At 43.9% G+C, this 15,413-nt stretch overlaps 1 protein-coding gene across 5 annotated transcripts in view; it reads left to right on the top strand.

The window, feature by feature from the left end:
• lepr (leptin receptor) overlaps positions 1 to 6,827 on the top strand; it is a 275,136-nt gene extending 268,309 nt beyond the window's left edge. For all 5 annotated transcript variants that reach the window (XM_039735320.1, XM_039735323.1, XM_039735322.1 and 2 more), the window contains one exon: positions 3,247 to 6,827. In XM_039735320.1, coding sequence (XP_039591254.1) covers positions 3,247 to 4,011 — 765 coding nt within the window. In that variant the 3' untranslated portion in view covers positions 4,012 to 6,827. The remainder of the gene's footprint in view (positions 1 to 3,246) is intronic.
• The last annotated feature ends 8,586 nt before the right edge of the window (positions 6,828 to 15,413 follow it).

Raw genomic sequence — 15,413 nt, 5'->3', positions numbered from 1 at the left:
GGTGAAAATATGTTATCAGTATGAAAATCTATATTAAGGTCCGCTTGATGACATATCCAAATCTGCCTTAATAATGAAATAAGGTTAGGTTCCCCATCTCAATAGTTCTCACTCTGTTATTTAATAAAACATAAATTCCCTAACTCATTGGTGCATAATACTTTTCTAAACTGAGTATAGGTCAACATTTATACATTTACTATCCACTCACTGTTAAAACACCCAACTGATTACTCTAGGGAGCTGGTTGTGCATCACGTTCTGCTACAGCATCTGCTCGGCTCAACATTTGCAGAAGGTGGCATGGAATATAACCAGCACCCTGTTGGCTTCTATTTTGCACATACTATATACTGTACAACAATTGCTGATTTGAAAGGCAAACATGATATTTTTAGAAATTCGCAGTTGTCCAATTTTTGGAGGTTGAAGCTGCAAGCACCTGGATTGTAGAGTTCTCCAGTTGCCCCAAGTCCTCCAGTGAAGATCCGTCCCCCACCTCACTGGACAACTTCAATTTCAAATCTGGCTCCTTGACTTACATTGCCAGTGTCGAGCCACTTTCTGTTTACTACAGAGGGAGGTGCTCTGCAGGTGGCCAAGACATGTGGGAAGAGGGCATTCCTCTTCCTTGTTAAAAGAGGTCAGGGTGAAGAGTCATTTCATTTCAGAGCATCTCATCTTTAAGGTTCTTGTTTATCCATGACAGGATTGCATCAATAGCAAGCTTCTCCAAAATGCTCTCAAAGGTGTCCCCGTAAATCCAGCTTTGAATCTGGTCTACTAAGTCCTGGACCTGTCCCCGTATAGGACGATCTGGATCAATGCACCACAGATGAAACTGGTGCCCCTTGGACAAGGAGCTAATAGCTGTATGGAGGAGGATCTGTTGCTTCAGGAAGTCGTAATTATCTAGCATTTCAGAAGGGAGATTTTGCATGACCTGTAGGGCCTCTCCAGTCACAAATGGGTCCAAAGTAACTGCCCAGCCTCACCTATCCCAGTTCATCAGTGATGCTGTGCATTCAAAACAAAATAGCAAACCTGGGTCGTCCAAGGGAACCATCTTCACCAGCACATCCCTGGGAGGGGCAAAGAAGGAGCCTCATCTTGCTCTGGTGGCAGCAGGACCAGATGTGCCTCTTGGGGATACACTTGTGAAAGACCCCACTGGTGTGATGTAATGTATGAGTCACTGCCTTGCATCTTATTAACAAGGCTGAGTCCAAAGGCTTCAGGAAAAACAGCTTTACTCAATTCAAAACAGGAAAAGCAAGGGTATTTTTTGAAACGGGAGCTACCACTTCACTACACACAGACACAGCAAACAAGCATTGACATAATCAGTTCAACTTACTTGGCTCCCTTCTTCAGTTCAGGAACAGATAGTCATCCTCATCAGATCGAATCAGCAGCTGGGATCAGGTCATTCTGGAGGGGAGAACAAAGACCAGAAAAAGCTGGCCAGGTCAGTGGCTGGATTAAAGTACTCACTGCATCAACCCTTGGCTGACAGACTCATTGCATGGCGGAAGTGAGAACTCGCAGTTGCCTCGGTGGCACAATGAACCTGCCATTCCCTTGTGGCAGACAAACAACCCTTGATGGATGCATCATCTGCATTTTGGCATTGGGGTGTCTTAAAGGGTCTCACAATATATACTGTGTATATATAATTATATTGTAAGGGGCCACTGGCAGTCCAACCCGGCCGGGACACCCAAGAAAGGGAATCATGGTGGGAGGCAGCTTCTTTAGGGCACTGCCCCTCCCCAAATGCTTGATGGCAACAGTGCCCCGGATTCCCACAAGGCACCATGGGACTTGGAGTTCTCTGTCTCAGCCCTGTTGGGTACCCTGGGTGCTGCCAGGGGGGTGCTGTGAAAATGGAGGAGCTGTATAGCATGAGGTTTCCGCCTTACCCAGAAATGCTTGCAGATCACATGAGAGGAAGAGCAGAAGTACTTCCGGGTTGGCCAATATAAAAGGACTTGTTGGCCTCACAGGGACTAGTCATAGTGGAATGGAAGGTGGACGAAGATTGCTGGGAGGAACAGACGAGAAAGTGACAGAGAGAGAAGAATAATTGTGTGCTGTGCCATTTATCCATTTGTTGCTGAGGTGGTGGGAAATGCTTTGTGAAGGATTTTCCTCAAAATAAATAAGCTCTTTGTGCTTTTCACTTGTGCCCTTTGTCTGTTGTGTTGGGTTTGAGGAGCAACAGTGCCTTCTAGTGTCCACAAAATATATATGCATGCATATACATGTACTTGTGCTTGCTGTGTATACTATGTGTTGGTATTATATTATTGTCATCTTTTTTTGAGTAGACATGCAAGTAGAATTTTTTCTGTACTATGTACACATGACAATAAACCTGACTTGATATATTTAGGGTTGCTGTGTACTGTATGCATCAGAGTACTGAGACTTTACTGCCTCTCTAGTTAAATCCATTGTGACCACATGAGGGTACGTGCTTAACTAGGGGACAGAAGAATGGATTTTAAACCCGGACATACTGCCTTGAATTTATTGGGAAGCAGTATATACTTGAACCAATTGCTTTATGTATCCCACGGCTATCACAACAGATAAAATTCCCTCAAGGGTGCCTGAAATTAACTGAAGTCCTTTGAGTAATGGGTCATAACCAAAAGGGGAACTCCCTCAGATCCTTTCAATAACTGTGTTGTGTCTCTAGTTTCCCTTTTTTGGTTTAGTCCCTTGGGCACCTATTTTTCTTTACTGGGTGTGTCAATGGTTACATTCTGACAAATCTTTATCATATTAATAAATCTTTTGTTAAGTATACGATTGCTTTGTAGACAGAATAGTTGTGTAGGTGCTAGCACAGTAACACAAAAAGCAGTAACTCCTTGACACTGGGGTCATATCCTGGTTCAGTCACTCACAAAGCTTTTCAGACATTTCCTCAACATCCACATTGCTTTTTCTCTGGGAGTTCTGTTTTTCCTTTGATAAACCAGAAATATACATGTTAGGTTAAGTGCTTGGCCCTTTCTTGGTGAAAAGGTGATTGTGTGTGTTCATATTACCAGGGATGGACTGGCTCACCAGCTAGGATTTATTCTTGTCTTATGTCCAAATATACTAGCATAGGCTACAGCCTCGTGGCCTTCTACTGGACTGAGCATATGTGGAAGTGGATTGATTGATGATTGTATTCATAAACATATCCACTTGTTAATTTGTCTTAATGTCTGTATTGTTTACATTTTTTAGGTGGAAACCATAGAAAACTTATTTACGCCTAAGCAGAGACATCCCACTGGACCACTTTTCTTGGAATCTGAACAGATTTCTGAGGCTGTTATCGTGGAAGACAGTGCAGAGGAAAACTCCCTTGGTGCTGATGTATTAGTACTACCAGTTTGTGGTCACGAACTAGACATGAATTCTTCTAATTCTGGTAGTTTTTGCTCTACCAAAAGAGCTGTAGTTGAAAAGGAAGTGTATCTGGAAGGCTCTAGACAGTCCAAAATTGAGTATGCCACCATCCTCGTTCCAAAGGATCCATGTGAGCTCAGTGTCCAGCTGAAAAGCAGTAGTAGTTTTTCAGATGAGGGGAACTTTTCTGCTAACAATTCTGTTATTTCAGGATCCATCCCCAGCAGTCTATGGGACACAGACAATCGGTCAAGCCTCTGCTTAACTCCAATGAATCAGCATATTTCATCTTCTTTCAATTCATCTGAGGGATTTTCAGAAGCATCAGATCGGGAGGACAGTCTTGAAGAGGAACAGAACCCAGTGCTGGATCTTTACTATCTAGGGCAGAGGCCAAATAATACAATCACTGATGTGACATCTTCAGATAGGAAAGATGAGACATGCCCTGAAGCCAAGCCTTTGTTGAACTACCTGTCAGCTCAAAACGAAAACTGGAATAAAAAAGACTTGCATGAGAATAGTATTAGACTCTATATGCCCCAGTTTCGAGGTGCTTCAACCACCAATAGGTTCTATAAAATAACCAAAGCACACTGAAAACGCAACATCTCTTGGCTGTCTCTTGGGACTTAATTTCCCTAGCTGAAGAGATGGTCAGTTTTAAAGGCAGTACTTGCTCCAAACAAGAGCCAGTGCTTGAGCTTTTGCCTCATTCTTTATGGCCTTAACACGTTTTTGCAAGCAGTGAGGTATTTTATTTGGGCACAATGAAGGATTTGTTGCTTGGGGTATTTCTTTTTAAAACCTTTTCTTTGTGCAAAACGGTGGTGGCAAAATCTATAAAGCAACATACAGAGTTTTAGCAGTTGTGAAAACAATTGTCCCAGTCCACCTTAATTTCTTGTCTTTATTGTGTATTCCCTTTATGAATACATTTGAAAACAAAGACTAAGAATTCAGCCATTGAGGTAAAGTAAGAGAAAATAAATCATGTACTAGAAGCATTTTATTCTCTGATTTTTAGAGAGTGTTTGTTGACATTGACTTTACCCAGGGGCAGGTGGATCTCAGGTTTGTTTCCTGGACATGCGTTTTCGCCTCATTGCACCTTACATGAAGCTAGTCCTAGCACATTTCCTCAAAATGAGATAATGACATCTGTCAACCAGGAGCAGAAGGTTCAAGCAAGTTGTTTTATTTTTTATTTTTGATTTGGGGGTATGTAGACTAGGATTGTAGTGCCAAGTGAGCTAGGAAGCTGAGCAATGTGGAAGCTCAAAGTATGTAAAGGCATGATATCTACAGAAGACCAGAATGTTCCTAGTTTGCCTTTATGGAAATTTGTAGTAGGGAAAAGTAACATACATCTAGATTTAAGGCAGAAAAACATTAGATTTATTAAAAACCTGTGTGTCAAAACATATTTCACCTTAAATGGATTTAAAACCGATTTAAGACAGATTATTAAAAGATTTAAAATATTAAAAACAACACACTATTCTGAATGATGTATTGTTAATGTTATCCTGTGTTTTTAAAGATAATCTTGGTTTAACCTGAATTTTTGTATGTTATTAAGCAGAAAATTCATATGCTGCTCATATCATTTGGGACTTGAGAACCAAACTATTTCTGTTCAGCATGGGTTCATTTTCATTGTAAATGTGGGAAACTTAGGCAGTCTTCAAGCACGTACCCAGGAGGTGCCCAGCACTTGGCTATCACACTTACCTTGCTGACAATTTTAAGCCTAGACTTTATTTTTCAAAACCTTTTCTTTGTGCAAAAGGGTCGTGGCAAAATCTATAAAGCAACATACAGAGTTTTAGTATTTGTGAAAACAATTGTCCCAGTCCACGTTAATTTCCGGTCTTTATTGTGTATTCCCTTTATGAATACATTTGAAAACAAAGACAATAAGAATTCAGCCATTGAGGTAAAGTAAGAGAAAATAAATCATGTACTAGAAGCATTTTATTCTCTGATTTTTAGGGAGTGTTTAGTGACATTGACTTTACCCAGGGGCAGGTGGATCAGGTTTATTTCCTGGACATACGTTTTCACCTCATTGCACCTTACATGACTAGTCCTAGCACTTTTCCTCAAAATCAGACAGTGACATCTGTCAACCGGAGCAAAAGGTGAAACGTGTTTTTATTTTTTGTTTTTTTGATTTGGAGGTATGTGGACTAGGGTTGTAATGCCAAGTGAGCTAGGAAGCTGAGCAATGGGGTAGCTCAAAGTATGTAAAGGAATGATATCTACAGAAGACCAGAATGTTTCTAGTTTGCCTTTACGGAAATTTGTAATAGGGAAAGGTAACATACATCTAGATTTAAGGCAGAAAAACATTAGATACAGTATATTATGAACCTGTGTGTCAGGACAGATTTCACCTTAAAACAAAAAGATGTACAATATTGAACAGTACACTATGCTGAATGATGTATTGTTAATGTTATCCTGTGTTTTTAAAGACAATCTTGGTTTAACCTGAATTTTTGTATATTACAAAGCAGAAAATTCATATGCTGCTCATATCATTTGGGACTTGAGAACCACACTATTTTTGGCCAGCATGGGTTATTTTTTTTTTGTGAATGTGGGAAACTTAGGCAGTCTTCAAGCAGGTACCCAGGAGGTGCCCAGTGCTTGGCTCTCACACTTGCTGACAGTTGTTTAAGCCTAGACTTTCTAGGTTGTGAGTATCTTCAGAAACCAGCACGTTACAGGACCTCCACCATGAAGTATGGACGGGTCCATTTTGATTGCATGTAGTGCAAAGATAAAAAAAAAACCCTGTCCGTGCCTTACTGTTCACCAGAGCACTCATCACAATTTACAGTACCAGAATATGTCCTTTTTAGCTAACAATCTGCTGTATTCTTTATATCTCTCATTTATTCATACAGAGTCTGCAATTAATCTTCAGCATCTTGGCCTTTCCAGGATCAAGGAAATGCTGAATGTGAAATATGGCATGTGCACCAAGCCTCCACATTACTGAGGCTCTTCTTCAGTGCTGTGAAATAACATCCGATAGATAAGAGTCTGTGAGTATGCATACAATGCCAAGCATTTGAAAAGCTCTTTCCTTTAACTTATGTTGCTGATGAACGGTTATACTGCCATACAGCAAGAAAAATATAAATGGTTTGCTTTCCTGTGATGCCTCAAAACTTGTAAGCAAGTACTCTGTAAAACTTGTATTGGCTACACTTCTCTGGGTGTTTTGTATACTTATTTTGTCCAGACCGCAGCAATTGAATGTGTCTGATTTGAAACATGAATCATATCTAATTATTGTCTCAAAGTGATGCCTACAGCACATAGAATGCAACTTTACAGCTACTTGCATATAGATATTTTTCTATTGTACATTTTGTGAACTCAATAAAATATTTATTGTGAAACATGTTTGTTTATTTCTATTGTTATAATATTACCTCTGCAGCACACTGTGAAATGGCACTTATAAGAAAACTGAAGTCACAGACACATTGAAACAGAAAACAATTAGAATCACAAGTCTAAGCTGTTTTTTTCTCACATTTGATGAAAAATTCTCTGAAATGCTGCTCTGATTTCACGGTGCTGCTGTGCCTCTTTGAGCTTTGTTCCTCGGTTTATAGGTTTAGAGTTAACAGTTCCTGTCATTATCTTTTATATATACTCTTTCATAAGAACAAAATAATACCTTGCCTTTTTGCATTATTGTCTGCTTCTCACATTTAATTAGGCCAGAGGCATACCTTTCAGCTTTCAGTATTATGTAGTAGATACTGCCTGAATGAATGTAGTGTCATTAAAAAAACTCATAATAGGAATGTGTGGCATGTGTGACATTTTGATCGCACACACATGATGTGTGATTAGCACATTAACTGGCAGTGTGGCATATGGCATAAGGGTGGGTAAGGCTGTAAGGGTTTTGTTAAATTTACAATAAAATATGTTGTGACCAAAATCACTATATTTATATAGATACCACATTCAAATGTATGGAAGGATAAAGGATTTGATTGCTTTTGTCATTTAAAGTAGAATAAAAACCAATCACAGTAATTTGACACCCTATCTTTTAACCTACATATTGATAGTGTGAAGGAAATGGTGACACAAAACCAGTTCGGGACCAAACAAGGTGGCAGATGTACAGTAGTCATTACCAGGAGGTGATATGTCCTTTATATGTTCTGTACACTTGGAATGACCTACCGAGAGGGGCATGAATGTATGAAGGAAATATTGAAGAACAGAAAGAATTTTGGAAAAAGTCATAAGAGAAGATAACCTAGCAGGTGTTTAGGGGTCACCTGACAATGAGGGACAATGAGGCCAGTGGGGAGTCTGAAATAAAGATTGTGTTATGACTCCAACTCAAAACCCAGACTGTTAGCCTTACACAGAAAAGGCTACCATATTTAAAGGGGATATAGTACATTATCCATTAAGCACCTGGACTGCATCAGTAATGGGCAGCAGAATGATTACAGGGCACTAGAGAAGGACTTTGTTGAATGGTGCAAACTAAACCATTTGCAACACAATATCAGTAAAATAAAGGAGTTGGTGGGCTATTTCAGGATGGTCGAACAGTCTTTGCCCTCGGTTCTCATTGATGGTGAAGATGTGTAGGTGGTGAGGATATACACTGTAAATACTCCAATAGTACATCTGAATAAAAGGCTTGACTGGAGTACCAACACTAACTATACATACAAGAAAGGACAGAGTCACCTCTATTTCTATGGTGTATGCAGTCCATGTTACAAGTTTTCTACCAGTCTGTTGTGGCCAGTGCCATCTTCTTTACAGTAATATGCTAAGGAAATGGCATTAGTACCAATGGATTTAAAAGGTGAAGTCTGTCCCGGGAGTCTGGACAGCAGTCATTTATGAAGGTCCTTACTATTCTTGGCAATGACTGTCACTTTCTGCATGAAGTCTTGGCTAAACAGAGGAGCACCTTCAGTGACAAATTAAACTCACTGCATTGCTCCACCCTTTTCTGGTGGAGTGCCCTCTCAGGGTTGGGGGAGAGATCCTGCCCCAAGTGGAGGAGTTCAAGTATCTCGGGGTCTTGTTCACGAGTGAGGGAAGAATGGAGCGTGAGTTCGACAGGCGGATCGGTGCGGCATCCGCAGTGATGCGGGCTCTGCATTGGTCTGTCGTAGTGAAAAAGGAGCTGAGCCGTAAGGCAAAGCTCTCAATTTACCAGTCGATCTACGCTCCTACCCTCACCTATGGTCATGAGCTATGGGTAGTGACCGAAAGAACAAGATCGCGAATACAAGCGGCTGAAATGAGTTTCCTCCGCAGGGTGTCTGGGCTTTCCCTTAAAGATAGGGTGAGAAGCTCAGTCATCCGGGAGGGGCTCAGAGTAGAGCCGCTACTCCTCCTCATTGAGAGGAGTCAGATGAGGTGGCTCGGGCATCTGAGCAGGATGGCTCCTGGACACCTCCCTGGTGAGGTGTTCTGGGCACGTCCAACCGGGAGGAGGCCCTGGGGAAGACCCAGGACAAGCTGGAGGGACTATGTCTCCCGGCTGGCCTGGGAAGCATGGGATTCTCCCGGAAGAGCTGGAAGAAGTGGTCGGGGAGAGAGAGGTCTGGGCCTCTCTGCTTAAGCTGCTGCCCCCGCGACCCGACCTCGGATAAGCGGAAGAGGATGGATGGATGGATGGATGGCATTGCTCCAACGAGTGCCATGTGAGGTTGTCCCTACCCTCAGCTATCAGGCACTATAATGAGTCACCTTTCAAGATGATGCCGCCATCCCGGGACCAGAAGGGACAGAACTTTCTTCTGACCTTATTGTCACCCCTGGGTGTGTTTTCTAGGCTGTGACAACAGAAAAGGAAAGAAAGCATTAGTAACAGTGCCCACACTTGCCTGAGAGTGGAACTCCTTAGCTCCTCAAGGAGCCCTCTGGTCTGCTTATATGACAACAGTTACATTAAATATGCAATGCTTCCTGAGACTGCTTCATTGAGAAATCGGCTTCACTATTAGATCTGCTGTTAGGTACAGTAGCCATAGGCTCAGGTATCCACAGGTCAGATTCCTTCTTAGGTCTCCAAGTGCCCCCACTCAGATCCTGGTTTCTTTTTATTATGAATGAGCCTGTGAATTTTTGAATGATTCACTGATTAAAAGTGACCTTTCTAAAGATTATATATATATATATATATATATATATATATATATATATATATATATATATATATATAGCAGAATACCCGCTTAGCAGGAGAAGTAGTGTGTTAAAGAAGTTATGAAAAAGAAAAGGAAAAATTTTAAAAATAACGTAACATGATTGTTAATGTAATTGGTTTGTCATTGATATGAGTGTTGTTCTCATATATATATATATATATCTATATATATATATATATATATATATATAGCAAAATACCCGCTTGGCAGCGAGAAGTAAAAAGAAAAGGAAACATTTTAATAAAAACATAGCATGATTGACAATGTAATTGTTTTGTCATTGTCATGAGTGTTGCTGGCATATATATATATATATATATATATATATATATATATAGTAAAAGAAAGCACAGACAGTATAAAGGGTTGGGGTTTTCCGGCACCGTATATTGCGGACACTCCACAATAATCAAACAAAAGGTCAAAGATATAAACAAAACAGTTCATATGCGCAACGCCGTTCAGAGGCGTTGGCGGCCATTTTATAGGGGAGGAGCCGGAAGTGGAGGAATGCTGGGAAGGAACCGTGAGGGAGGATGGGACTGCTGACATCAAGGAAGATGGCGGAGGAAGGGCGGAAGTGGACGTACTGCGGGAAGGTTACAATGGCGGAGCGTCTTTTTTCCTGGAAGACAAAGGAGAAAGGTTAGTACCCCGCCACTCCCTACTGGCAAACGTCTTTCGAAGCGGTGCAAGGTCCATCCGCGGCCTCCTACTCGCGCATGCGTGACAATATATATATATATACAGTGGAACCTCGGTATACATCCTTAATCCGTTCCAGACCCTTTGACTTATACCAAACAGGACGTATACCAAACAAATTTTTCCCATAAGAAATAATGGGAAAATAATTAATCCGTTCCCATGAAAAAAAAAAATCCTATTGCTATTGGCATAATATAGTGTACATTGATGGGGTTGTATAAAATAATTTAAACACTGCTTAATACTAAAATACATAAATACAAAAGCAATTAGATGAAATAAATGAAAATTTTACCTCACTTTACTTTTTAATAACATCTTCGTTTTTCACAATCAGTAGATACCGTCGTTCTCGGCAAACGGTATGCAACAGCCATGTCCCGGATATGCATGCCACCTTCATACTTTTCAACAATCAATTCAAATTTAATTGAAAAAAACACAAAATCACGTTGTGACGATGCAGGTTTGCTGTATGCTTCCATCTGCTGCCGGGAGCCCTTGAATCCTACACCGTCGGTAATGTGCCTCGCTGCTAACCTCATCGGTAACAACAAAGCAAGGGGATGGTGAAAAAGTGCAAAGTGCTTTTATTATAACAATTAACAAAACAAGGTGTTCAAATTAAAGTGCAGTCTCCAAAGTTCCAATAAATAATCCATAAAATCAGAAGTGAAACGTGGAGGTTAAAACAATAGAAAAAGTCTTCTTAAAAACATCGAAGTTAAAAGCAGGAAGCATTCTTTAAAAAAAAACAAAAAAACAAGAAGCCCGGTGCCTGCTTCCCAAGTGGGGAGTCACCCTACTTGCAGCTGACCTTCGCACTGCCTGCTTCAGCCACTTCATCCATGCGCGCTCTCGCTCGCTCTCTCTCGCGTCCGTTCTTTCTTTTTACTCCCCTTCAAGCCAACTCGTGCTTCTGTTTATCAAGATAAGCAGCCCTCTCTCTCTCACTCACTCAACCTCCCGTCTTTTTTTTCTTTTTACTCCCCTTCTAGCTGACTAGCGCTTCTGTTTATCAAGATAAGCAGCCCCAGGAACAATCATGAATGCGGTCCCTCACAAGTGCACTTTGGTGAGAAACGCCCACATCGCTAATCGCCCTGACAACCTTCAGCCACATAACCACCATGCCCCCTCACCAAGCTGCGAGCGCAGTGATTATTTATTTTAAAGTTGGACTTTGACATCAGCTGTGGACCCGCTATATCACACACGTGAAAGTTCACAGAGAGTTATAGCGCGGGTTGTTCACTGAATGCTAGCAACTAGCGCACTGATGCTCGTGGGCAGTCGTGGCTTTGTCTTGAGAGAGGTAAACAAGGTTAGCTCAGGTTCTGACTTTATATATTTGGGAATGACTTTATATATTCAAGTTTTGACTTTATATATTCCAGCGCTGACTTTATATATTGTCACACACGTGTGCATGGGAAGCAGCTGAAGGGCTTAGGAAATACTGTTTATACATCTGCCCAGGGGGGGGCGGGGTGCACTGACGCTCTTTCTGAGTTCTCTGCAGGTCTTACCCGGGAAATCCCACCAGGAACCGCCATTTCCAGGAAGGACACATCACTTCCGGTTCCGGCCCCAAGAATGAGGTCACTTCCGGTTCCGGCCCCAAGGATGATGTCACTTCCAGTTCGGCCCAGAGGGCGACATCATTTCCGCCCTCTGTGCTATAAAGCTCACTGCCTTGGCTTAGGCAGGCAGTTCTGTTTTGGACTCTGTTGTGTAAACAACTATTACAATGCCTCAAAGACTTTTGCAGCCGGGAAACCGTAATAAACGGGTGGCTGCCCCAAACCTTTCCGCGTCTCTGGTCTCCACTTATTACAGTGGCGTAGTCGGCAGGATGGTGTCCCCGATGAACCCGGGACACGAACTATCACGGAACCAGGTGGGTGAGTACCGGGGCCGAGTTTCAGGGCGGGGAGTGCGCCAGAGGGTCAGGAAGGACGCGGTGCAGGCTCTGCTCCATGAGCATAACCGGTGGGGACCACCCATCTCGTGGAGAACGTAGAGGGGACCCACAGGCGTGGGCTGGCTTCTGGGGAACACACACGAGTGGCTCAGTATGCTCTCCTTGGCAGGAAAGCCGAGCTGCCCATCGGGACCAAGGTCCCAGTTAGCGATGGGTTGTCCCCAGGCGGCAGGTGAAGGAAATCATAAACTGGGAGTTTAACCCAAGCAAAGGGCTGTCAGAGCAGGCTATGGCTCTCTGGCAACAGGTGGGTGAGTGGCTACGGCCATTGAGTTAACCCCCTTACAAATAGTGCAGCAAGTGGCCTGTTTTCTGCTGCTGAAAAGACTACCCCAGGAATTTGCCCAGCCGGCCTGGGGCGAATTCCATTCTATGGACGAGCTGCTGCAGCTCTTGCAAACCCAGAGGCCGGCTGTGAAACCTGGGAGGGCAGAACAGCCGCTCTGTGGACTACCCGGGAGCTATGTCCCACTAAAGCAGTCCCTTCCACGCATTCCAGAGCTTGTTCGAAGTCGCCGGGCCGTCTGGCTTGCGACCTGTCGAGGAACAAGGCGGACCGTAGGGGACAATGGCGGGTTGTTTGTGTGCCCTTAGCAATCCCCTGGCGGATAAACATACGGGGGAGCTTCTTATTAATGGACATAAGATAACAGCGCTGTTCGATTCCGGCAGTAACGTGTCTGTCGTTGCTCGCCGTTTTATTCTACCGCAACAGTGGATTAAAAGAAGACCAGTCTAAAATGTATACACGGAGATATCCGCATACAATACCGCCCGGTGTTACGTATGTCTCGGAGGAACCCTTCGACAGCTTACCGTGGCGGTGCATCCGGATCCTCCGTTTCCGTAATCCTCGGGCGAGACTGGTCTGATAGTAACGGTAGTTTAGAAAGCATTCCCCGAAAAACTTATGGCCTCGTTATAGATGACAACGATTCATCTCAAGTTGCTTCCACACCGTGTAATCAGCCGACAGGGAGTGGGGCGGTAGGCCAAGAGAGTGACGAAGACACTCCCGGACCGTCGCGGGCTACTACGTCATCCACTAGCGCCCCGGCAGCGAGGGAGGAATCTCCGCCCCTTGAGGTCAGACCGGACCCGCTCTCTGAGTTGCACTTTCAGTTTAGAGCGACGCCGGCTTCTTTCAAGAGAGAACAGTGGAATGACGACTCTCTGAAACACATAAAGAATGCAGTGGTCCTCGTTAACGCCAGCGCGCATTTGCCCATGCCACAGGGACCTCACTTTGTCGTTGATAATGATTTGTTGTATCGGGTCGCTGAACATGAGGGAAGGTCCGGAAGTTGTTGCTAATCCAGCGGACCTACCGGCGCAGGTTTGCGAAGTTAGCACACTCCCACCTTCTTGGAGGCCATCTCGGCTCCGATAAAACATTAGAGCGAATTAAGCTCCGTTTTTTCTGGCCGGGATTAATGAGGAGGTTCGCCGCTTTTGCGTTTCCTGTCCGGAATGTCAACTGCGGCAAATTCCTAGGAGGACCGTGCTCCTCTGGTTCCCCTTCCCCTTATTGACGTTCCTTTGATAGGATTGGGGTTGACATAGTAGGACCCTAGAACCCTCAGCCGAGGATATAAATATATACTCGTCCTCGTGGATTATGCTACCCGATTCCCTGAAGCCGTTCCGTTGCTTTCGGCTACCACAAAAAATATTGCACGGAACTAGTAGGAGTCTTTTCAGTAGGCATTCCTAGAGAAGTCCTGACGGACCAAGGAACGCCTTTTACCTCGGAAACGTTCAAGGAGACTGCCAAGTTACTGAAAATAAAGCATTTAAAGACCTCGTGTATCATCCTCAAACCGATGGCCTAGTGGAGAGATTTAATCAAACTCTCAAGCAAATGCTACGTAAGGTAGTCAGCAAGGATGGGAGGATTGGGACCAACTCCTCCCCCTTGTCCTCTTTGCATATCGGGAAGTTCCTCAAGCCTCTACGGGGTTCTCTCCATTTGAATTACTGTACGGAAGACAACCCCGGGGTTTATTGGATATTTTAAAAGAGGGCTGGGAAGGGGAGGCACAGCCCTCCACTAATATTTTGGAATATATCGCCCAATTGCGCGGTAGATTTGATGCAATAAGACCGATTCTAAAAAGTCATATAGAAGAGGCGCAATCAGCACAGGCCGCCTTTATGACCGTGGTACGACTCTCCGGGAGTTCCAACCGGGGGATCGCGTCATGGTATTGGTACCAACTTCTCACTCTAAACTGCTCGCCCATTGGCTAGGCCCCTCAGAAATTAAGGAAAGGAAGGGATTGGTTGACTATTTGGTGAAACAGCCCAATCGCGACCAGCTGAGCGAATATATCATGTAAACCTGCTGAAACCGTGGAAGGAGAGGGTTCCCGATCCCTCCTCCGGACAGCCCTGCTCTCTTGCGAAGTAAGTTCCCTTAATTTCGCGAGCAGCTATCCCCCAGGCAGAAACAAGAGCTCGAAGCAGCTATCCGCTCTGTCCCAGAGGTGGTAAGTGAAAAACCCGGTCGGACCTCTCTGATTGCGCATGACATATTGACTGACCCGGGGGTGATCGTCCGTGGCGACCCTACAGACTCCCGGAGGCAAAGAAAGTAGAAGTGGAACTGGAAATCAAGCGAATGCTGGCACTAGGAGTAATCGAGGAAAGTAGTAGTCCCTGGTCCAGTCCCATCGTCTTGATTGCTAAGCCTGACGGCAGTTGGAGGTTTTGCAATGACTTCCGTCGGCTCAACCAAGTTTCCCGATTTGATGCTTATCCCATGCCTCGCGTGGATGACCTCCTCGAGACTGGGACCAGCCAAATTCTTGACTACACTTGACATGACAAAGGGGTACTGGCAGGTTCCTTTAACGGAGTCCGCGAAGGAAAAAACCGCGTTTAGCACTCCTAGCGGACACTGGCAGTATCGTGTCCTTCCATTCGGGTTACACGGGGCGCCTGCGACTTTTCAGCGTCTGGTGGACAAAGTGCTCCGGCCCCATAACTCGTTCTGTGCTGCCTATCTGGATGGCGTGTCATCTATTCCAGCACCTGGAAGGAACACATACAGCAGGTCACAGCAGTATTACGGACACTGGGAGAGGCGG

Source organism: Polypterus senegalus, chromosome 14 (assembly GCF_016835505.1).
Source record: "Polypterus senegalus isolate Bchr_013 chromosome 14, ASM1683550v1, whole genome shotgun sequence".
Lineage (NCBI taxonomy): Eukaryota > Metazoa > Chordata > Cladistia > Polypteriformes > Polypteridae > Polypterus > Polypterus senegalus.
The sequence above is the reverse complement of the archived record's forward strand: the minus strand, read 5'-3'. Positions and strand labels throughout refer to the sequence as shown.